This window comes from Atractosteus spatula, chromosome 28 (assembly GCF_055471065.1).
Source record: "Atractosteus spatula isolate fAtrSpa1 chromosome 28, fAtrSpa1.hap1, whole genome shotgun sequence".
NCBI classification, from domain to species: domain Eukaryota; kingdom Metazoa; phylum Chordata; class Actinopteri; order Semionotiformes; family Lepisosteidae; genus Atractosteus; species Atractosteus spatula.
Genome location: NC_142733.1, coordinates 3,314,176 through 3,336,304, shown reverse-complemented (window position 1 = coordinate 3,336,304; position 22,129 = coordinate 3,314,176). Strand labels below are relative to the sequence as shown.

General features: G+C 56.5%; 1 protein-coding gene across 1 annotated transcript in view; it reads left to right on the top strand.

The window, feature by feature from the left end:
• Positions 1-21,482, top strand: part of cpamd8 (C3 and PZP like alpha-2-macroglobulin domain containing 8) — a 55,148-nt gene extending 33,666 nt beyond the window's left edge. The window contains exons 29-44 of the mRNA XM_088907315.1: positions 795-951; positions 2,024-2,098; positions 3,196-3,361; positions 4,205-4,291; positions 4,404-4,540; positions 4,683-4,838; positions 5,647-5,709; positions 6,839-7,065; positions 7,494-7,581; positions 9,624-9,698; positions 10,565-10,670; positions 10,834-10,944; positions 13,286-13,498; positions 16,724-16,804; positions 19,401-19,587; positions 21,193-21,482. Coding sequence (XP_088763441.1) covers positions 795-951; positions 2,024-2,098; positions 3,196-3,361; positions 4,205-4,291; positions 4,404-4,540; positions 4,683-4,838; positions 5,647-5,709; positions 6,839-7,065; positions 7,494-7,581; positions 9,624-9,698; positions 10,565-10,670; positions 10,834-10,944; positions 13,286-13,498; positions 16,724-16,804; positions 19,401-19,587; position 21,193 — 1,930 coding nt within the window. The 3' untranslated portion in view covers positions 21,194-21,482. The remainder of the gene's footprint in view (positions 1-794; positions 952-2,023; positions 2,099-3,195; positions 3,362-4,204; positions 4,292-4,403; positions 4,541-4,682; positions 4,839-5,646; positions 5,710-6,838; positions 7,066-7,493; positions 7,582-9,623; positions 9,699-10,564; positions 10,671-10,833; positions 10,945-13,285; positions 13,499-16,723; positions 16,805-19,400; positions 19,588-21,192) is intronic.
• The last annotated feature ends 647 nt before the right edge of the window (positions 21,483-22,129 follow it).

Here is a 22,129-nt window from a genome sequence, read left to right as displayed (position 1 = left end):
CAGCCCCCTTCCCCAGCCACCCGCAGGGAGAGAGGTATCGTCCGGGATTTAGTGCTCTGGTTTATGAGCTTTCCTGGCTCGGGATTTTGTTTCGTTCTGTAAACCCCGACCCCCTGCCCCCCCCCCACAAAAAAAAACCAAGATGCTTTTTTTTTTAATTCCGAGAGCTGCTTGCCTCATCAGTGGCGCTGCCTGGGGGCTGGCTGCAGCAATGCTGCGTGGTTTAGCAGTTAAGGCTCGTTAGCCCAATGAGGTTGTTCTGTGGCTTTGTTTTATGTGTTGACTTGCCAGCTGGGGTGCGTTCTGCACTTCGACACGCTTCTCGCCGACTTGAGCTGCGTCGAAGGCCAGAGACTTGACAGATTAAAACTGCAGCCCTGCGGCAGTGCGGTCAGTCCGCTGCTGACCCGTAGGTACTGACCCGTAGATACCCATAGAGTGAGACCACAGCTCCAAGGCAGACCCAAACCACAATCCACCCACCCCCTCTCTCTCCCAAGAGGGAGTCCTGATCTCTAGATGTAACAGCTGTCGATTATGTGCTGTTAATGCGTCCTGGCTTTCTGTATGTCTCTGAAGTCCGGACCACCCTCCCTCCTCCTCAGTCCCCATCCCTCTGCCCTGAGCTGCTCCCTCTCCGTGTTCTAACCCCAACTCCTGCATTTCTTCCACGTTTCCTCAGTCTCTCCCCCTGTCGGTCCCGCTCTCTCTCTCTCTCTCTCTCTCTCTCTCTCTCTCTCTCTCTCTCTCTCTCTCTCTCTCCCCCCCCCGTGACCGTGCGTCTCTGCCCGCAGGCTGACCGCGTTCGTGCTCAAGTCCTTCGCGCAGTCCCAGGCTTTCATCTTCATCGACCCCGCGGAGCTGCGTGCGGCCAAGGACTGGATCATCACGCAGCAGAGGGAGGACGGCTCCTTCCCTGCTGTGGGCCGCATCCTCAACAAGGACCTGCAGGTGAGCCGGGGGGAGCTGCTCTCTGTCAGGGGCACACGAGCACAGAGCACACTGGAGCGCTACCACAGGCTCAGTGACCACAGCCTGGCCAGAGAAACTGGACACAGGCTGACCTGCCTGCCCAGAGAGGACAGGCTCAGTGACCACAGCCTGGGGTAGAAACTGGACACAGGCTGACCTGTCTGCCCAGAGAGCACAGGCTCAGTGACCACAGCCTGGGGTAGAAACTGGACACAGGCTGACCTGCCTGCCCAGAGAGCACAGGCTCAGTGACCACAGCCTGGGGTAGAAACTGGACACAGGCTGACCTGCCTGCCCAGAGAGGACAGGCTCAGTGACCACAGCCTGGCGTAGAAACTGGACACAGGCTGACCTGCCTGCCCAGAGAGGACAGGCTCAGTGACCCACAGCCTGGCGTAGAAACTGGACACAGGCTGACCTGCCTGCCCAGAGAGGACAGGCTTGGACAGATGCGCTGTGAGAAATACATAGGGAGAGCCTTAATAAGAATATATTGTTGTAAATGTGGGCATGAGCAGGCACAGTGGTTAGCGTGTCTGTGTCACAGCGCTGGGGCCCGGGGTTCAGTTCCAGACCTGGGCTGCTGTCTGCTGCAGTCTGTATGTCCTCCCCATGTTCACAGGCGTTTCCTCCCATGGTCCACATTAATGCTGCTGGGTTAATTGGCTGCTGAGAAAACTGGCCCTGGTCCGAGTGAGTGAGCGTGCTCTGTGTGCATCCTGTCCCCGGGACAGGCTCCGGCACCCCTGCGCCCCTGAATCAGATGAAGCAGTTTTTGAAAGCGATGTGAGGATCTTAAATCTTCTGTTGATCTTTATTGCTTTGGCAGCAGTGTGATCCGGAGCTTGTGTTGCTACAGCTCGTCGAGCCTGAGGGGGAGGGAAGGGGGGGGTGATGTACAGGTACCTGCAGGGCAGAGAGGGGCAGGAGGGGCAGGTGAGAACCGAGGACAGAGCCGGACAGACCAAGGCTGTGAGAGATGGGGGGGGGGGTGGTGAGTAGGAGACAGATGGGAGGCGGAAGCTAACTGCTTTTCCCCTGGCTGTCAAAGGGAGGCATCCATGGGAAGATCTCGCTGACGGCGTACGTGGTGGCGGCCCTGCTGGAGACAGGGGTTTCCTCTGAGGTGAGTGGGGACGGCTGCTCTGCAGATCTGCGCAGGCAGGGCGTTCCTGCGCAGTGAATTGCTCCATCGTCGCAGGGGAATCATGGGGAGGTTTGCAATCTTACTGGTCTGCAAAGCCATTTCTCAGACTCTACTGTAGGCATTTTGCTACTATAGGGATGAAGCCCTTTTCCTCTCCTCCTCTCTCTCCTCTTCCTCCCTCTGACTCACCTGACCCTGCTATACAGAGAGCACACACACACGCACGCACGCACGCACGCACGCACACACGCGCACACGCACACACGCACACAAGATCTCTCGTCATCCAGAAGTGAAGCAACATGTTGACTGAAGACTTCCACTTTTCAAAGAGCTCCTAGTGGGGGGAAAAAAAACCTCTTTAACCATTCATCACCGTTCATCACTTCAAAGCAAACGACTCCAAGCTCTGATCCACAATTAAAAGATGAGACCGTTAAGTTCAAAGCCGGAGGCTTTTATGTGAAGGATGTCTACACCTGAAAAAAAGATCCCTCTGCAGAGATGAAAGCGCCAGCACAAAGTGGAGGGGTTTTCGGCGCGTACGGGAGTGGGCCCTGCAAGTTCTGACCTGGGTGTGGGAGAGGTGCTTTTTGTGAAACCCGACCCATTGGAGACACTCTGGGCCGCCAAGAAACGGAGAGAGATTTTCTGAGCCCTCTGTCAGAAAACACTGACAAAAACTGAGCTTCAGAACTGGGGAAGCCTCATTACAAAAAAACGCACTGGTAAAAGGCGTCAATGTTTTTAATGTCGTTAAACACGAAGCAATGCGTTATTGTCCGTGGAATGAAAATAAATTACCGTTTGTCACAGTGTGGTCGTGAGCAATTCATATGGCCTCGTGAATCATGTTTAATGATGATCGTGACTAGCCGTGTGATGAACTCATCCCAGGCGCTTGTCTTCGCTGGGATGAAGCTGTAGTGCAGTCGGAGGCGGTCAGCGTGGTGTCACACTGGCGTGAGGCTCTGGCACCCAGGATGTGGAGCCCGGGCAGGCGGGGTGTCAGGCAAGAGGGGTCTGTGTTTTTTGTCTCCTCCTGATAGCTCCCTTGACCCCCCCCCCCCCGACAGGAAGAGAAGGGGGCGGTATCCAAGGCCAAGCACTTCCTGGAGACCAACACCTACTCAGCGGAGGACCCCTACACCACCGCGCTGTCGGCCTACGCCCTGACGCTCCTGCGCAGCTCCTACGCCCCCCTCGCCCTGCGCCGCCTCAACCACATGGCCATCACACAGGGTGAGCCACCTGCCCGGCCCCTGAGTTAAAACTTCCCGTTTTTCCAAGCCATCAACGACAGTATATTTATATATCGGCTTTAGAAGGAATCGCCACTGATGAGCGCATTTCAAACCACAGTGAAAGTAAACCGTGTACACAGAAACTTGTACAACCTCCAATTTGCATCACAAAATAGATTATATTTCCAGGTGTTCGCAGCGCCATGTTCTGCGATTCAGAACGAGGCAGGGTGACGTATTGAGGCCCTATTGCACTGTAAACCAGCAGGCTGGTGAATACATTTCTTGTGATCCAATAGAAATATTGCTCTCGATTTGGAGACAGTTTTGCCGACAAGTACTACTTGTTAACTCTGCATGCAGTTTGCGTTGCAACATTTCTGCAGCACCCAACCTGTACTAATTCGCTCGTGCATCACACTATATTAATCACTACAGTGACTAGTGAGCAGGAAGGGCCTGCTCACGTTGCAGTTGTTGCCCAGGAGAGACCAACTTTCACAAAGTTCACCATTTTTGTGCTTAATTCGAGATGCGTCAGCTTTTTCTATAGCAGCAGGGAGTTTATTTTGTTATCCAAAATTAATAACGGGTCTGAGAAATTGAGAATCCAGTTCCCCCCAACAATTAACTAAGTGGGAATTGACTGGGGTGTTGGGCTTAATTGATCAATATTGGCCGAAGCCTTTTAGCAGCTTGCAGGACTGGCCACGTGTGCAGGCAAGATCTTGTCCTCCGTAGTAGTGAGGGGCTAACACCCGCGTCCTGCCCCACGCTCTGGAATAAAGGACCTTAAAAAGAGGTGCTTTGTTTTATTGAACGTTTCACTGCCCTGCTGCAGATGGGTTCACGCACTGGAGTCTGATGGGAAGCACGGTGACGGACGAGGACACCTTCATGGGCTTCAGCGACGGGCTCTCGCAGTCAGGTACGGCCCCCAGCCTCGCCCTGTATAGCGCTTTTCGGAGCGTCGTCCTGCCTCCTGGGGGGCGCTCACAGCAGGGCCCTGACGGCGGTCTGTCCCCCCCCCGTCTCCGCAGTGGTGTCCGCGGAGGTGGAGATGACAGCCTACGCCCTGCTCACCTACACCCAGCTGGGTGACGTGGCCTCGGCGCTGCCCGTGGTGAAGTGGCTGTCGCAGCAGAGGAACGCGCTGGGGGGCTTCTCGTCCACACAGGTACCGTACGGCCCCCCAAAATGCTTGGCAAGAGGGGCTAGGAACTGGTTTGTCAAAGTGTGTTTCATGCCACTGGTCTTCACTGTCCTTCTTTTGTCTGTGCCTTTCCCGTCACCTGCTCGTGCTCGCCCCCTGCTGGCAGGATACCTGCGTGGCGCTGCAGGCCCTGTCGGAATACGCCATCCTGTCCTTCGTGGGAGGCATCAACCTCACCATCTCCCTGGCCTCTACCAACCTGGACTTCCAGGAGACCTTCGAGCTGCACAAGGACAACAAGAAGATTCTGCAGAGTGCTGTGGTAACGCCCCCTGCTGGACCCTCTGCCGTATTGCATCTTTATGTATCAATAAACAGACCGCAAGCCTAGCCTGATAGGAAATTTAATCCTTAGCAGAGATATAGTTCTGATCTTCTTTGAGAGAGAGGGTTATTGGTTTGAGTCTTGACTGGGTAAAATTTAATTTAAAATTAGATTATGTTTCTATGATGACAGACTCAACATGCCTGCAACACTGCACAACTCTGAGAGTGACTGACCATGCCTGCTAGACTGTGCAGCTCTGAGAGTGACTGACCATGCCTGCAGCTCTGAGAGTGACTGACCATGCCTGCAGCATTGCACAGCTCTGAGAGTGATTGACTGTGCCTGCAGCACTGCGCAGCTCTGAGAGTGACTGACCATGCCTGCAGCTCTGAGAGTGACTGACCGTGCCTGCAACATTGCGCAGCTCTGAGAGTGACTGACCGTGCCTGCAGCACTGCGCAGCTCTGAGAGTGACTGACCATGCCTGCAGCTCTGAGAGTGACTGACCGTGCCTGCAGCACTGCGCAGCTCTGAGAGTGACTGACCGTGCCTGCAGCACTGCGCAGCTCTGAGAGTGACTGACCGTGCCTGCAGCACTGCGCAGCTTTGAGAGTGACTGACCATGCCTGCAGCTCTGAGAATGACTGACCGTGCCTGCAGCACTGTGCAGCCTGAGAGTGACTGACCATGCCTGCAGCTCTGAGAGTGACTGACCGTGCCTGCAGCACTGCGCAGCTCTGAGAGTGACTGACCTTGCTTTCAGCTCTGATAAGCTCTGATGTTTGTGTCCCCTGTGTTGCAGATCCCCAGTATCCCCACGGGCCTGTTTGTCAGCGCCAAAGGAGAAGGCTGCTGTCTCATGCAGGTGCGTCACATTTTCTTCATTCGCATGTTGTTCTACTTTGAAAATGTTAGATGCATGACTCTGGTTTGGTCTCACCAGTTCTTAAGCAGCTGTACTCAGAGCGGGTGCCACCTTTCACAGAGGAGATGAAGACATCATCTGAATGTCGGTGCACCTCTCCCTGCAAGCGAGGTGGCTGTCCGCTGGGAGAGCAGACACCCATGGGCACTTAGCCACAGGGGGTGCTGTTGCAAAGGGTCTGTGGCTCCTCCGGGCATTCTGTCTGCATGGGCCCAGCTGGCTCATGACACGACCCAGACTAAAAGCAGTGATCTCTGACCTACTCCACCTGTGCCTGCAACCCACCCAGGCAGCTCTGGCGTTTGAGGCGCCTGAAGGTACCCCCTTTCCGCTAAGGTTTGAGGCTCTCTGGCTGTATCATTGTAAAGAAATGCAATCTGTATTTGGGACTGTACTTGCATTAGCTCATCCCCCCCCCCCGCTGCACCTCAGCTGCCTGGGAACTGACAGAGCCCCAGGACACACAATGCTATCATGCTCAGGTCATGCCAAGGTCTGAAGTGCTTTGAGGATGTGGTATGAGCAGTGCCGGATTTCCCATTAGGCAGTGTAGGCACAGCGCCTAGGGCCTAGGGAACTGTTAGGGCCTACGAAGGAGGGAAACACTAGTGACTCACGAAAAACGAGCTGAAACAACACGCTTGGGACCGACTCTCGGTTCTCCACATCAACAATCACGCGCTCTCTAGCGGCTGTTCTAGAAACCAGAAGTGTGGAAGTGATGGTCTCTCGACTCGCTCCATCAATCACCTGGTTTAGCATTAGAACAGTTTAAAGTGCATCTTGTCAATCGACGTCATTCAATTGGCTTTGACCCCTCTCCTGGCACATTTTGGAGTGAAAGTGCCCAGGGCCTACGAGCACCACAGTCCGGCCCTGGCTGTGAGCAGCTGAGAGGACACCTGCAGGGCTTCTGCAGAAAAGCGTCCAGTTCTGCAGTCCCTCCGGCAGCAGGAGCCACAGTCCTGGAGGTCTGGGATCCCCCAGGAAGAGCCAGGAGAGCCGATCAGACCCCCCCCCCCCCTCCTCCTCCTCCTCACCTGCGGCCTTTACTCGCCCTTCCTCCCAGATCGACGTGTCCTACAACGTTCCCGACCCCGTGGCCAAGCCCGCCTTCCAGCTCAGCGTCAGCCTGAAGGAGCCCAAGCCCGAGCTCCGGCCGCCGCCCCGCCCCAGATCCCGGACGGACAACCGCTCGGAGCTCGGCCGCCACCAGAGGGCGGTGGCCGATGACGACGACCCGGCGTCGGACCAGTACCAGCTGGAGTACCGCGTCACCCTGGAGGCCTGTGCCAGGTGGGGGGGTTATCTCTGGGGCCGGGGCAGGAGGGTGGGGTATTTAGCGTGACTGAATGGGACTGCTGATTTCATAAGGAGCAACAAATGAACGTGTTTGACAAGTCCTGCTCATCGTAGGCATGAAGCTTCCTCTAAGTCATGCAGGACTGGAGCTGTCCAGCAGCAAGGCCTGAGCTTTAACCCAAGTTTGGTCTTCGGTTGTGTAATTTACCCTTAAATTGCTCACTTTCATCCAGCTTTGGATGAAAAAAGCAGTCAGAGCATAAGAACCGGACTGGAATGGAACAGGTGTTTTCACCCCTGCTGGTAGTAACAGGCAGTTTCAGTCATTGACAGACGGGAAGGGTTGTTTCCGAGTGTCAGCTTGAGGGCTGCTCTAGGTGACCGCGCCACTGCAGGTTTCCCATCATGCCTCGTCCCTGCAGGTGGCTCCACTCTGGCTCGTCCAACATGGCCGTCCTGGAGGTGCCGCTGCTGTCTGGATTCCGTCCTGACGTGGAGAGCTTGGAGAAGGTAAGACGGGGGGGGGCGTTTGTGTCCACGACCGCTTTTGTGGGTGGAAGGACGCGCTGCCCCCGTCCAGCGTGGTGCCCAGCGTCCAGTCTATATGCGTGCCCGATGTTTCTTGTGCTCCACGGTACGGCCCTCACTGAATCTCACTTCACAGCCCACGCCGCAGTGGGGGTAGTGCCCTCTGTGGACAGGCCCTCATTCCGCGTGGCTGCCTTGGGGGCTGTCTGAAGCGAATCCCTGGGAAATCGGCCCGATCCGGGCCTGTTTACTGCCGCTCGGGGACGGACACTCGCTCCCCACATCTGGAGCTGATTTGAGCGGAGGCAGCGTGTCTTGGAATTTATCAGCGCCTTGCGGCTCCTGCCCCACTCCCTCCTCTTCAATGTGTGTGTGGTAATTTTCAGCCAGGAATTGTGTTGCAGAGGCAGGGGGGTGCATTCTTTAAGACTCCAGAAACTACCCCCCTTTCTGCCCCCATTCTGCCCCCTTGGGCTGTACCGAGCCAGCTGGGGCAGAGTTTCCCCCCTCCCGGACCCGTGGATGCGTCCATTTCCGGAGGGGATTCGGGGGGTTTCGGCTGTGCTTTTCCGTGAGGATACCGGGAGCCAGGAAAAGGGATGAAGCGATTCCGATCATTCCGACACGGATCGTGGGGAAGAGGGGTGTTTTTGGCCCGCGGTGGAGGTCAGGCAGGGAGCGCGTGTCTGTGCACGAGCGCGTGCGGTGGACGTCTCCGAGAGGACACGTCGCCGGGTGAGACACTGACCGCCCTTAGGGGTGGCCCGGAAACTCTTCTCCCCATGTGGCGCCTCAGTTGGGCCGAGGAGAGAAACACAGTAAAACCCCCCCCTTCGTTATCGAAGATCCCCAGGGAGAGATTTTCCTAATAGGGAGATGTCTGGCTTGGGGGTGAGGAGGGGGGACTCTTGGGGAGCCTCACAGCGCAGCATCATTAACGGGGTCTCATTTTATAGAGACCTGCCCCCCCCCACCTTGTAGGTCAATAATACTGCACACCCCACAGGCTGCTAGGTACCCTTGTCCCTCTGCATTTGGGGGGGCAGAGCCCCATGCAGATACAGCCAGCAGGTGCTGGTTAACTCATGGTCCCTCATTACCGGGTTGGGGGTGATGGAGCCCCAGCTACACAGCAGTCGGAGAGGCCCAGATTCAGCTCCCCAGCTCTCCTCATCTCATGAGCGGCTCGCTCCCAGGGGAGCTGCAGGCTGGCACCCCGTTATCCACCCTTCCCTGCCAGCACCTAACCCCTGCAGTACGGAGTCGTAGGCGAGACTCGGAGAGCTTCCTCCTCTCTCGGCCCTGTGTGCGCCCCAGAACGCCAGGATCTGAAAGTGCCCAAAGCTGTGAAGCCGTCGGACTCGGTAGCAGCTCACGGGTTCAGCCAAGGCTGCCCCAGGAAGATGTGAAATCATTTCCTCGTCGGCGCAGGCGATAATGATGTTAATTGCCTGCACTTAGAGGTGAAATTTAATAGCGGGCCAGCAATAATTCCGATTCACCTGGAAAATTCCAGTCACGCTGGGGTCACGGCGCAGTGGGGGCGCCTGCTCGGAGTGGCTCCGGGGCCCAGGACGCCAGGAGAAAGGGCGCAGTTAATTTGGGAAAACCGGACAAAAGAACAGAGCCCCCGGTCTGCGTGGCCTGGCGCTCCGGCAGCTCCAGGTGTCTTCAATAAGCGTGCCTGGCGCAGGGAGGGGGGGGCGGCTCTCCGGAGTCGGGGAGACGTACCCCAGGCTGTCCTCTCGCTGGTCGGGTGGCGCCAGCGAGGTCGGGCACCTCGTAAAGCTGCTGGAGCTGTGCCTACGGGGGGGGGCCGTGCACGGCGACGACTTCACCCCCCCCGGCCCCCGTAAAACAGGCCTGACAAATTGAAGCTGATTTTTCCTTGCGGAACTGGAAGCCGGGGCAGTATCTGGGGGGGCGGAGGGGTGCTGGGAGCCGGAGAGGTGGCGAGAGTGGGGTTAACCCTTGCCTGTCCGCGGCTCTCCCCGACTCCGCTCCCCCTCTCCTCTCTCCTGCAGGTCCTGATGGACAAGAGGGTCGGGCTGAAGAGGTACGAGGTGGACGGCCGGAAGGTCCTGTTTTATTTTGATGAGGTAATTAATTGCTCCTGCCCCAAGCTCCCTTAATTCCAGAATTATCTTGGATAGAGCCTACATGCTGACCCAGTTCTGCAGAACTGAGAAAGAGACAGCCTGCTTTAACTCGCTCGGTTCCGAAGGGGTCGGGGAGATCTTGCTCTGAGCTGAAAGGGCAGGGCCAGTTGTTGGTTACAACATCAACACCGAGGCTGTAGCCGTCCAGCACCAGGGCTGAGCCCTCCTGACACCACTGCACCGCCGTGTGCAAACAACTGGACTGGATCTCTCTGGAGCAGGGTGAGCGCCCACCTCTGTGACAGCTGGATCTCTCTGGACCAGGGTGGACGCCCACCTCTGTGACAGCTGGATCTCTCTGGACCAGGGTGGACGCCCACCTCTGTGACAGCTGGATCTCTCAGAACCAGGGTGGACGCCCAGCTCTGTGACAGCTGGATCTCTCTGGACCACGGTGCGCGCCCACCTCTGTGACAGCTGGATCTCTCTGGACCAGGGTGGGCGCCCACCTCTGTGACAGCTGGATCTCTCTGGACCAGGGTGGACGCCCAGCTCTGTGACAGCTGGATCTCTCTGGACCAGGGTGGGCGCCCACCTCTATGACAGCTGGATCTCTCTGGACCAGGGTGGACGCCCAGCTCTGTGATAGCTGGATCTCTCTGGACCAGGGTGGACGCCCAGCTCTGTGACAGCTGAATCTCCCTGTTCCCTGGAACAGATGCTTGAGGGCTTTCTCTTGTGGTTTCTTCATTAGCGGTGGTCTGGACGCTGTGTGACAGCGCCTGTGAGTGTGCGTGTCTCGCTCTTCCTCTCTCCCACTGTGTGTGCCTCTCCGGTCACCCCCTGGCTGTGTCGCTGTCTCTCAGATCCCCAGTCAGTGCATGACCTGCGTCAGTTTCCAGGCCGTCCGGGAGTACATCGTGGGGAAGACCGCGCCCGTGCCCGTCAAGGTCTACGACTACTATGAGCCGGGTAGGCTAGTGCATTTTTCTTTCTTCCCCAAAGCTCGGGGCTCATAAGTACGAGAGCGGTCACCCACCAGCACGCCCAGCGGGCGCGGTGGGCCAAGTGGCTGGCTCTGCGTTGCTCCGAGAGGGTGGAGGACGTGATGTGACGGGGTCTCTCTCCCTCACAGCGTTCGAGGCCACGAGGTTCTACAACGCGAGCCAGAGCAGCCCCCTGGCCCGCGAGCTCTGCGACGGCACGACCTGCAACGAGGTGGAGAGCTCAGCCAGCCACTGGAGCGGTAGGTCTGCCTGCCCGCTGTCTCGAGACCGGCGGCGCCGGGTTTGTGAGCGGGCAATCCGGTCCGTTTGGGCAACTGGGGCTCTCGGGGGCCGACTCCGATTTCGGCACCAAACGCTCTCTAAACGGCTGAATTAATCGGGTCTCCTTCTTAATTGATCGCAAAAAAACGGTTCCAGGTCTTTAGAAAGTGGGGGTCCCCTGGGGTCCCAGGCCTCGAGACCCCCCCCCCCCTGCTGTCGATTCTCGCAGTTCAGTTAAATTCGGGCTCTACTGTCCTGGTTTGGGGAAATTCGTCTTACTGCACACCCCCCAAGCATAAAAGAGGAGAAGCATACAAAAGGCCAGTGACAAAATAGCTCGGGCGGGGGTGTGCCTCTGTTTGCTACAGGGCAGTGCCCAGGAGGAGGATGATGATGATCACAGGGAGATGAAGAACATCTGGCCCCAGCTGTGGGGTCTGATCGTCTGGGGAGCGGGTCCCCTTATAAATTCGTCTTCACATAAATTCTTAAGCGCCAACTTTTTTCCCATCATACCCACCTGATTTGCGGCCGCCAGGCGTGCGTCTCTCAGGTCCCGGGTGACCCCCAGATCCGCACACGGGGGAAGGAGGATGAGGAGCAGGCGGACTCCTTCCGCCCCCACCCCCCTTCCAGCCCCTCGCCTTCGAGCCCGTCACGGGCAGAGCCGCCCCGACCCGGAGGTCCGGCGCCGGCCGGAGGAGAGGCCTGACCCTCACAGGCCGCCCCACCCGCCTGCGGATGTCCCGGGAGTCAGGAGATCACCGGCCGGCTCATCCCACCCTCCGCGACCCTCCGCCCGGCAGCGCAGGGTCAAGTCAGCTAGCGACACGGCCCCCGGCTCGAACCCGTGTTCACAGAGCTCGACACGCCCTTAGGGGGGCTGCCTTTACCCCTCGAGTCTGTCACGATGTTCCTACCCTTGGATTTCGTCACTTCGTGTATTTTGCTCACTTTGAGCGCCCGAGGTATCGACCTGCTCTTCTTCCAGGTCTTTCCGAACTGGAAACCTCCCGCGGGAGAATCTAAAACTTTTTTTCCCTCTCCTTTCAACCGTCATGCCTGATCTTCCCAAAACGCAGTGTTCAGTTCTGTAGCCACATGTGTGAGGCGGGGTGGTGGACCGGGGAGAGGCAGAGGGAAGCTCCCTGGGCCCAGATCTCGTAGCAGCAGCCCTCTGTTATTAGTGTTTCCGAGAGACACGCTCTCATTAGGCCGGAATGGAGTTGCTACAACAAACTCCGGCGTTTTGCCACCCGTCGCCACGGCAACACGGCTGTGACCCTGCCTTTGTTGACGGTCTGTTTTCCTGGCCTTGCTCGCTTCACCGCGGGACACCGCCCCCCTCCTCCTCCTCCTCCTCCTCCCCGTCCTCCGCCTGCTGTCTGCGCTGACACCTGCTGCGCGGGGCTGGGGGGCCGTGCCCAAACCGAGGCAGGCAGGCCCTGGGGCGCCGGCTCGGGCCTCCCTCCTGTCTGACAGAGGCGCTGAGAGCCGGTGGTGGGGGGGGGGGTGTGCGAGGCCGCAGCAGAGGAGGCCCCGGTCCCACAGGCCCGTCTGCAAAGCCAGGGGCAAGATTTGCGAGGCGGGCCAGAGGGGAGGTCACAGTCTCTGGGCTGTGATTAAATGGTCACTGGTGGCATCCTGTGACCTCAGCCTAACGACACCTCCCTCCCCACCTCCTTCCCAGCCCTCCCCAGCCCCCAGACTTCTTGAAACGCTCGAGACCGACCACGATCTCAGAAACTACGGGGTCGTCCCCGCCCTCTGCGCTGCTCTGTAGGACGGCCAGAGTGTCCCACGATCAGGAGGAAAACTGCACCAGCCTTGTGTTTTTTTCTCCTGTCTGCCTTTCAAACACAAACCGTGAAGCCCAGGGCGCGCCCTGCTGCAGACGGGTTGGGCTCTCGCTCCTGGTTGGCACGTGGGATCTAAAAGGGCCCGTTCCCACACCGGAGCCCCGGCCCTGAAGATGAGCTCAGCCGAGCAACGTCTGAGATCTGGGGAGGGGGCTTTCCTCTCGAAAGGATGTGAGTCACAGAGTCCCGCTGGTTACACCCAGATCTGTCGCCCCTCCTGATCGATTACTGGCTGCTTCAGCTTGCTGGGAGGCCAGTTTCAAACCAGCTGCCCAGGCACGGGGGGATCCTGTCCCTCAGTCACTAGAGCCTTTGGCAAACCCGTTGTTGACCGAATCAGACCGTAGTTTCCGTGTGATTTAATTATTCTGGCTGGGCCTGCTTGTCCAAGCTCAGAAGGCGCTAGCGTGTCTTTACGGCTCGTGTGTGACGCCGTGTCCCTCTCGTGTCCCGACCCCAGGCTTCGTGCAGCCCGGCTCCTGCCACAACGTGTTCGGCTGCCCGGAGGAGGAGCGCTCCGAGCGCTGCACCTGCGCCCGGGACTGCGGCTACGACGGCGATCCGGTGTGCGGCTCCGACGGCGTCCTGTACCAGAACCAGTGCCAGATGGAGGTGGCCGCCTGCCGCAACGGCACCCGCATCGAGCAGGTGCCCCTGTCCCAGTGCCCCTCAGGTACGTGTTGCGCCGGTCTCGCTGGCTCGCTCAGGGCACCGCGGTTCCGACCCGCCATCCAGGGCCACATCTCCTGCACAGGGAATCCCATCTGCGGCCTGTACTGTCTGGCTGGCTCTTCCCTAGTAAGGCTAGTGCACCACCAGGGGAAATGCAGTCCCAGTTTCTTAAACCTGGGTAACAGAATCAATTCCTTGACAGCACAGAAGAATTGTGCAAATTTCGAGCTGGGCACCAAATAGTGAACTTGGTGAAAGTACCGTACATCACCATGTTGTCGCAAACTCGCACGCAGGTTCCCACGAGCGGCGTCGAGATGTGGCCCTTCCCGCTCACTAGTCTCCGTAATGACTAATGGGATGTCGGGCAAATAAACACAGGTTGCGCTGCCGACATTTCACTGCAGAAAAGTTCCAACGTGATCTGCATGCAGCGTAGACAAGTAAATAGTATTCTTTCTAACCCCAAAGTATGAAAATAGTGTTGCAGTTCTTTGCTGTCATTGTTCTGGGTTGTGCCCTGGGCTGTTTTCACTGATCCATGGGGTCAAATGTGCAGACGGATGAGATGCTTACCAGAGGAGAACAGGAATAAAAAAGCTTTTATTGCTTGCAATCTGCCCCCTGCTGCTGCAACAAGGAAGTCTTATTAAATCCGAGATTGGGGAGGGGGACCTCTTGACCCACAGAGGGTTGGGGGAGTCTGGAACGAGCTGCCCAGGGACCCTGCCCTCTTTCAGGAAACAGCTGGATGAGACTCTGGGATCCGTTAGCCCCCGGTGTCTACAGTGGGAAGGGTTGCTCTTGTTTGTAGCCGTTCTGCTGCTGCTACTCGCGAGCACAATGGTGGGACCTGTCCAGGAGGAGCCCAAGAGAGTCCTGCAGGGGCCCCGGCCTTCGCCCCGTCCCTCGCAGGAAAAGCGTGCTTCCCTTTTCTCCTTCGGGGCCTTGAGAATCCCCAGAGCTCCCAGCGCAATGACAGCTCAGGCCGACAGAGCGAAGGGTGGAGGCCGGGGGGGGGAACCGGAGAGCCGCTGCCCTGACCTCACCCCTGTCTCGCCGCGGGTGTCCGGTGCCCAGGGGGGTGGCACCGATCCCAGATGGACGAGCAGGGGGAGCGGCGCTGGGCTTGGCTGGCAGCCCCGGGCGAGCGTGAGTGTGCAGGGCCCTCTGGGAAGGCTGCTTCGCTCCTCCAGCCCACGCAAACACCGCTGTGAGCACTTATGCGCCCACCCCAGCTGAAAGAGAAGGAGAGGGTCCGGCGAGCGCAGGCTTTAGAGAAAACCGCACCCCGTCCTCGTCGGACTCCTGCTGGCCGAACTGATTAACAATTAAACTTCTGTAGAGTAGAGGAGTTTGATGCCATAGGCACACTGGAATTATAATTCACGCTGATCTCTCAGGACATGCACAGGACGACAGACGACACAGTACCACACAGTGTAGACAGTACATGACAAAATGGCACACAATAAATAGTTACAAACAATATCAATAAATATGTTGTAGAGAACAATAAATCCGTAGTAGTGAAAAAAAAACATGGTAATCCGTGGAAAAAGGTGCATTGCACAGAGGTGCCTTGGCTCTGAGAGATACTGCAGCGGCTGTGTGCGAGTGGTTAGTGGTCGCTGGGTTTCAATCCCAGACTGCTTCTGCACGCCTTACTGCACAAAGACCAACAGGTTACTGGAAAACCCGTCGGCCCGCCGGACTGAGCCAGGCAGGCTGGAAGGGAAGAGTTGGGACTGCAGCAGCTGTTGGAGACAGCAGAACGAAACTTCCCCCCCCCCCCGGGATCAGCAGGGAGAGGCGAGAATTCCTCGGCACCTGGGATCTGCCTGGGCAGGCCGTATTGGAAAGACGACCCCCCCCCCCTCCCACCCCCACCCCTCCCCCCCGCCCCCACACCGGCACAGCAGCCTGTGAGGAACAGCTGTTCAGGTGAGGGCAGATCAGCAGATTAGCTTTGGGAGAGGAGCGCGGCGGCCCAGCTGACGTCCCCCTCCCTGTATTACAGGCTGTCCCAAATGACAGAGCGCCGCTGTCTCGGGTTTTTGCGAGAGCAGCGGCGAATTCCTCTCTTGAGGCCGAGCCTGGCGGCAGAGAAGCCCCCCTTGTGGCAGTAGGTAAAGCTGGGGTCCGCAGCAGAGCCACTCAACTGCCCCCCCCCCCCCCAGATGAGACACAGAGTCCAGGCAGACCCCTGGAGACCGAGAGAGTCCCGGGCTGGGCGCCGTCCTTGCGCGTGTCTTAGGGTCCCAGCGACTGGTTTTTTCCAGTGGAATCGGAGTGTCCCCCGTGGGCGGGAAGGGCAGGAGCACAGGAAAACGGGCGAGAGAAGATTCCGGCTCCCAAATCCTACAGAGCCCCCCTAGGTTACTGCCCCCCCCCCCCCCCCCATCCTCCCCCTTCTCCCATGTTCTGGAAAAACCCTACGGAAACCCATTCTGAAAGCTCTTCGGGCTGCTCCAGAGGGCTTCCATCCTTCATCCCGCCAGCCTGGAACACATCCTGCGCTGCAGGACACACTGCTACTGCGGCCGAGGACTGGCAGAGGCCTTGTGAGACATAGTGGGATGAGATTCTGGGATCAGCTAACCCTGCTCGTGTTTTTATCTCTTTAATAATAATTCCCCACACTTATAGAGCTCTTTTCCGGACTCTCCACTCAAAGCGCTGTACAGGTAATGGGGATCCCCTCCACCCCCACCTGGATGATGTGCCAGTCCGCTCCCCACACACCAGCTCTCAGTGGGGAGGAGAGCAGAGTGATGAAGCCAGTTCAGAGATGGGGATTATTAGGAGGCCATGACTGGTAAAGGCCAGGGGGATTGTGGTCCAGGACACCGGGGTAACACCCCTACTCTTTTCGAGAAACACTCTGGGATTTTTATGACCACAGAGAGTCAGGACCTCAATGTTACGTCTCATCCGAAGGACGGCGCCTGTTTACAGTACAGTGTCCCCGTCACTATACTGGGGCATTAGGACCCACACAGACTACAGGGTGAGCGCCCCCTGCTGGCCCCACTAACACCTCTTCCAGCAGCAGCCTCAGCTTTCCCAGGAGTCTCCCCTCCAGGTACTGGCCAGGCTCACACCTGCTGGGCTCCAGTGGGGCTGCCAGCTGGGAGCTGCAGGGTGACAGAGCTGCTGGATTACTTTTCTTATCATCTTTCTTGTGCTGCTGCTGACGGTGTGCCTGCGCTGTGTCTCCCCGCAGTGGAGAGTGTCCCGGACGAGGGAGAGCCGGGGATCGGGGCCGGGGAGGAGCAGGAGCAGGAGCCCGTCCCACTGCAGACAGGTACACCCCCCCCCAGTGCCTCGGCCCACAAGCCGCTCCAGGGTTTACCAGCTCCAGCCATGTAGCCAACAAATCCTGGAACGGGTCAGGGCAGTATGGAGCGGGAGAGTGGTTTGACGCCTGTGTGGCCTCACCACAACTGCATTTTGAAAGTCCGGCATTTGCACTGCTGACATGTACACGTACTGGAGTGTTTGCCATTTTCCGGGGCCGTCAGGTGGGGAGGGGGGGGGCACAGCCCTCCTTCAGGTGTGGGAGTTCAAGCTCTGCAAACTTCAGAGGCGAAAGACAAAGGAGGCGTTTTTTCAAAGGCGCAGATGTGTCAGAGCGTCAACGCACGTCGAATGCAGCCCCCCCCCCCCCCCCCCCAACCCCCTCTTTCCCTGCTTTTGAACGTCGCCCAGCTCTGATTATACAGTGCGGGGCAGACAGCGGTGGCGGACTGCTGTCGGAACTTGCTCCCGTCTGCAGTGCGCTCGCTCCAACTCGCAGGAGAGAGGAGGAGGAGGAGGAGGGGGGTGGGGGTGTGAACTCTGTCACTCTTGACACATGCCTTCTGAAAAACACGACTGCTTCCAGCCGTGTCCTGTCCTCTCGCCGCGCTGCCGGTCGGAGGCGGATCGCTTCCCTCTCGGAGAGGAATGTAGCCGGAGAGAGTGGCCGCTCTGTGCCGCAGCGCCTTCGTCGTCTCTAATGGCGCAGAATGCTCCAGGTTTTTGTGTTGTTGTTGTTTTTTTGCCCTGGGTCTGCAAAGTGTACCCTAAGGCATCGTGTAAAACGAAAGGCCCCCTTCACCCTGTCGCTTGGTTCTGGGCGTTTTTTTAAACCGGCAGTGCTGCGTGTCAATCCAAAAAAAACAAAAGAAATCGGCTGTTTGCATCCCAGCACGGACTGCAGCAGCCGGAATCCCGCGGGAGAGGAGTGAGGATGAGATGAGAGGGATGAGTCCAGCCGAAGGTCACGGTGTCCCGACCCTGTGAGAGCCCCGCTGAGCAGTTCCAGACAGCTTCCCTGTAAAACACCAGGACTTCCCCTGGGGAATTATTTGCTATGTGTGGCCTGGTGTCGGAAAACCAGGCAGTTTAAAGATTCGAAATTAAGATTTTTGGATCCCAGTAATTCTGGTGTAAAATGTTTAAGGCCAGTCCTTGAAAAATAATAACAGCTCCCTTTAAAGCTGTGTTTTAGAGGTCATCAGAGACGTATATTAATGGCACTGCATGGGATGAGCCTGGATCTGGGATATCATTCCAAAACTATTAAGGAAGGGTTTTTCATATATTCAACAGCTATAAAACGTTCATGAAAAATCTGTTTAGCATTGCCCTGTGCTCTGTTCCACCCATTAAGAAATGTATCCTCATCAACAGGTTTTTACAGAGAGAATGGTTATGTGGATCGCCAATGGTACAAGCTTGAGGTTCTCTTGCAGATACTGGATCTCTAGTCGTGATCTGTGCTTAGTGAGCACAAGGCGACATCTGCTGGTTAGGAGGTGTTACTGCACATGTGCTGTTCTCATTCACAGGAAGGTATAGTATTGCCTTTTAGAAAATAGATGAAATATCCCAGGACAGAACTTTATGCAGTCTCTCCTAAGCTTGAAAATGAAGGATTTGCTTCCTCTTTTTCACTTAATAGGTGGTGATCTGGCACAGGTAGGGGTGACACTATATAAGAAACTCCTCCAGTGAGTCAGTTTTCCTTTCAGCTGGAGTCCACTGCCTCTATTGCACACCTAAATGATGGCTTTCCTGAAGCCCGCTCGTTAGCACAGGGTTCATACCAATTATGACTCTCATTCAACTTTTTTAAGAGTAAATCAAATTTGAAACAAGGCCTCATTTACAAAACTGAAAGAAATCGCACCTGGGGATGAAGATAAAGCAGCAGGACACTGGGGCGTCCCAGGTCCAGCAGAACCACGTGGGCAGTCCTGGTTCTGGAGGGCAGGAGAGTCTGCAGCTTTTCATTCCAGCACAGATCTTAACGACCTCACTGAGCTCCTTTGTGGCTTAATGGGACCAACTGAACAGCTTCTCCCAGCTCTGCAGGCGTCATTTCTTTGAAGAGACCTGGAAAATCTACAGACGCTGACCCCCCAGGACCAGGACTGGACACCCTGCAGACACACTGACCCCTCCAGGACCAGGACTGGACACCCTGCAGACACACTGACCCTCCAGGACCAGGACTGGACACCCTGCAGACACACTGACCCCTCCAGGACCAGGACTGGACACCCTGCGGACACACTGATCCCTCCAGGACCAGGACTGGACACCCTGCGGACACACTGACCCTTCAGGACCGGGACTGAACACCCTGCAGACACACTGACCCCTCCAGGGCCAGGACTGGACACCCTGCAGACACACTGACCCCTCCAGGGCCAGGACTGCACACCCCAGCTCACAGATTATTTTACCTGTTAAATTGTACAGTGTGTTTTTGTCTGTATTATCAAAGCCCTGTGCAGGTAACCTTCAGCTTCTTTCTGGAGGGTGTTTAATCCAGTCACAAGCTCCAAATCCTGATGATAAGTCTTACCCAATGTCCTAACGAGCGCCCTGCCACTCTGCCCTGCTGACCCCAGGAGAGGAGGACCCCAGCTCGCTGGCGGAGGTGTCCTATTACTCCTACGAATACGACAGCGAGCCCTTCCTGCCGGAGGGGGAGGGCGAGGACGCGCTCGAACCCCGAGGGGGGGGCGCCAGTGAGGCAGGCAGACCGCCTGGCAGCGAACCCCAGCCCACGGACCCCGAGGACACCCCTGAGCGATGGTACGTCCACTTCCTCTATGTCCGTCGCGGTAGGTGACCGCACAGCGAGAGATGATATTGCCCACAGCTCTGTCACCCTGCAGCTCCCAGCTGGCAGCCCCACTGGAGCCCAGCAGGTGTGAGCCTGGCCAGTACCTGGAGGGGAGACTCCTGGGAAAGACTAAGGCTGCTGCTGGAAGAGGTGTTAGTGGGACCAGTAGGGGGCGCTAACCCTGCAGTCTGTGTGGGTCTTAATGCCCCATTACAGTGACGGGGACACTATACTGTAAAAAGGCGCTGTCCTTCAGATGAGACATAAAACTGAGGTCCTGACTCTCTGTGGTCATTAAAAATCCCAGGGTGTTTCTCGAAAAGAGTAGGGGTGTTACCCCGGTGTCCTGGCCAAATTTCCCCCTGGCCTTTACCAGTCATGGCCTCCTAATATTCTGCCCTCACTTGTGTTTTAAGACTCAACACGCCAAGCCAGCGTTTAAGATCAGGAAAAAAATGCTAATGACGAATTACCAAGTGTAGACACCTCGTGTGTGGCAGGACAGAGTCTGTCCCCGCAACACAGGAGGCAGGACAGGCCGGAGACGACACGACTGTCTCCCCTGGATGGGACACCAGTGGGCTCTCTCAGCGGCTCATTTGAGGCCGCGTGACCTCGCTGCGTGTGCACGTGCGCTGAGGGGGAGCCCGATCCCTCTCCTGTGGGACAGTTTCACACTCGCGATTCCCTCCTGGAAGTCTTGAGTTTCGTAAAAACCAGCTTCACTGCTGTGAGCACAGATTTCATGGTTGGATGTAGAGGATATCGGAGATCACTTGCCTGTGAGATACTTAGTGGGGGGAAAAGTTTATAATGACGCACGTTTAACTTCTGAAACTGCACACTGATGCAGCTCTGAAGCTGGAAGTGTCTACTCTGCCAGGTGTGGCACATTTTATCTGAACTCTTAGAGACGCTTCCCAGTCACCTTAAAGCTGTAACAGGTCGCAGTGATGAGGAAAACCAACCAACCAATCAATCAAAGTTTATTTCTCAAAAGCACAACACTACAGCGTGCAGCAGCAGTGGTTGCTGGCAATGAACTGTCTTTTCTACGAGCTCACCGCGGGAGGGGATAAAACAGTTTGTGACTGGGAAGACTGGGGCCCTTGAGAATGGACCTGGATGTGGATTCTCGACAGGAAGTCTTTCCAATCACTAGGATTGCTGCTAACGGCGTGCTGTCTCTCGATTCAATTCAAGGTGCTTTATTGGCATGACCGATGGGTACCGATCAGTGTTGCCAATAAAAATAATAAAATTAACATGAAACAAAATAAAATAAAATAAAATCTACACACATGCTGTATTACAGACATTGACAACAAAGACATATCCTAAAATATTTACATATACTGTAAACGTATGGAGCATTACTGGGAGACAGGCTCCCTGTTCCTCAGACTGGGACAGGAGATCACACACTGGGCTGCCAGTTCAACTGAGTTCCCTCCTCCCTCTCCCAGTAGGATTGGGACCCGTTGTGATCCTCTCTCTCTCTCCCTCTCTCTCTCTCTCTCCCTCTCTCCCTCTCTCCCTCTCCCTCTCTCTCCCTCTCTCTCCCTGCACTGCAGAACTCCCTGCCCCGGACCGGAGCGCCGGAGAGCTCGCTCAGCTTGTACATTGTGTGTGAATATGTGGGACTGATCCGACAGAGGAGGCAAGCGCAGCCAGACACCCGCGGCCACTGGAGCCAGCGCTCTCCAGACCAGCGGCCTGCTCTCCCACCCCCCCACCCCCCCCCTAGACGACTGTAGCGCCCCTTCCTTCCAAACTGGTCCCAGTACGCTGTTTTTATATAATCGCTAGACGGGGAAAAAAAATGAGTATTTATGTTTGTAATTATACCGGAGAACGAAAATGCTATTTGGAGTATTATTTTTTTCTATCTGTGGTATTTATTTTTGTAGTTAGTGCTTTTGAGTCCTTATAAATGTTTCTTGTGTTCTGTAGCCCCAATCTGCCCCCCCCACCTCAGCCTTTGGCCTCTTTGCCCCGCCCCCCCCCCCATGTCTGAAGCACGAGAGCAGGAAGGGAACTACTACCTCTTCTGCCTTGCCGGTTGTACCTGCGTCCGACGCCCAGTAGGTGGTGCTATTGAGTATAGGTTTACGCTGTCATGAAGTAACGCTCCGACATTCCTCCGATTTGGTGATACAACATTTCAGTGTTCTTGTTTCAAAGTAATAAATCTCGCGGTTTAGTTGAATCTGGCAGTCTTTATTCTCGCACGATTTCCCCGTCTGCTATCCCCAACGTCGAATCGAAGGGGACGAGTAAAAATTAATTCACGCCACAAAGTGCAGACGAGAAACCCATTGTCTGGGCTGTTGAGCCTGCTTCTGGTGTGGAGAAAGTGGGACACCTGTTGGTTGGACACCCCAAGAAGGCTCAACAGCGGGAAATGTCGTCTCTTATTTGTACCTTTCAGGTTAGAATAAGCCTTTATTTCTTCCCTTTCAGTCTTCAGCCTTCTTGAAACAAATTCAACATTTTCGTGAATGTCCTTTT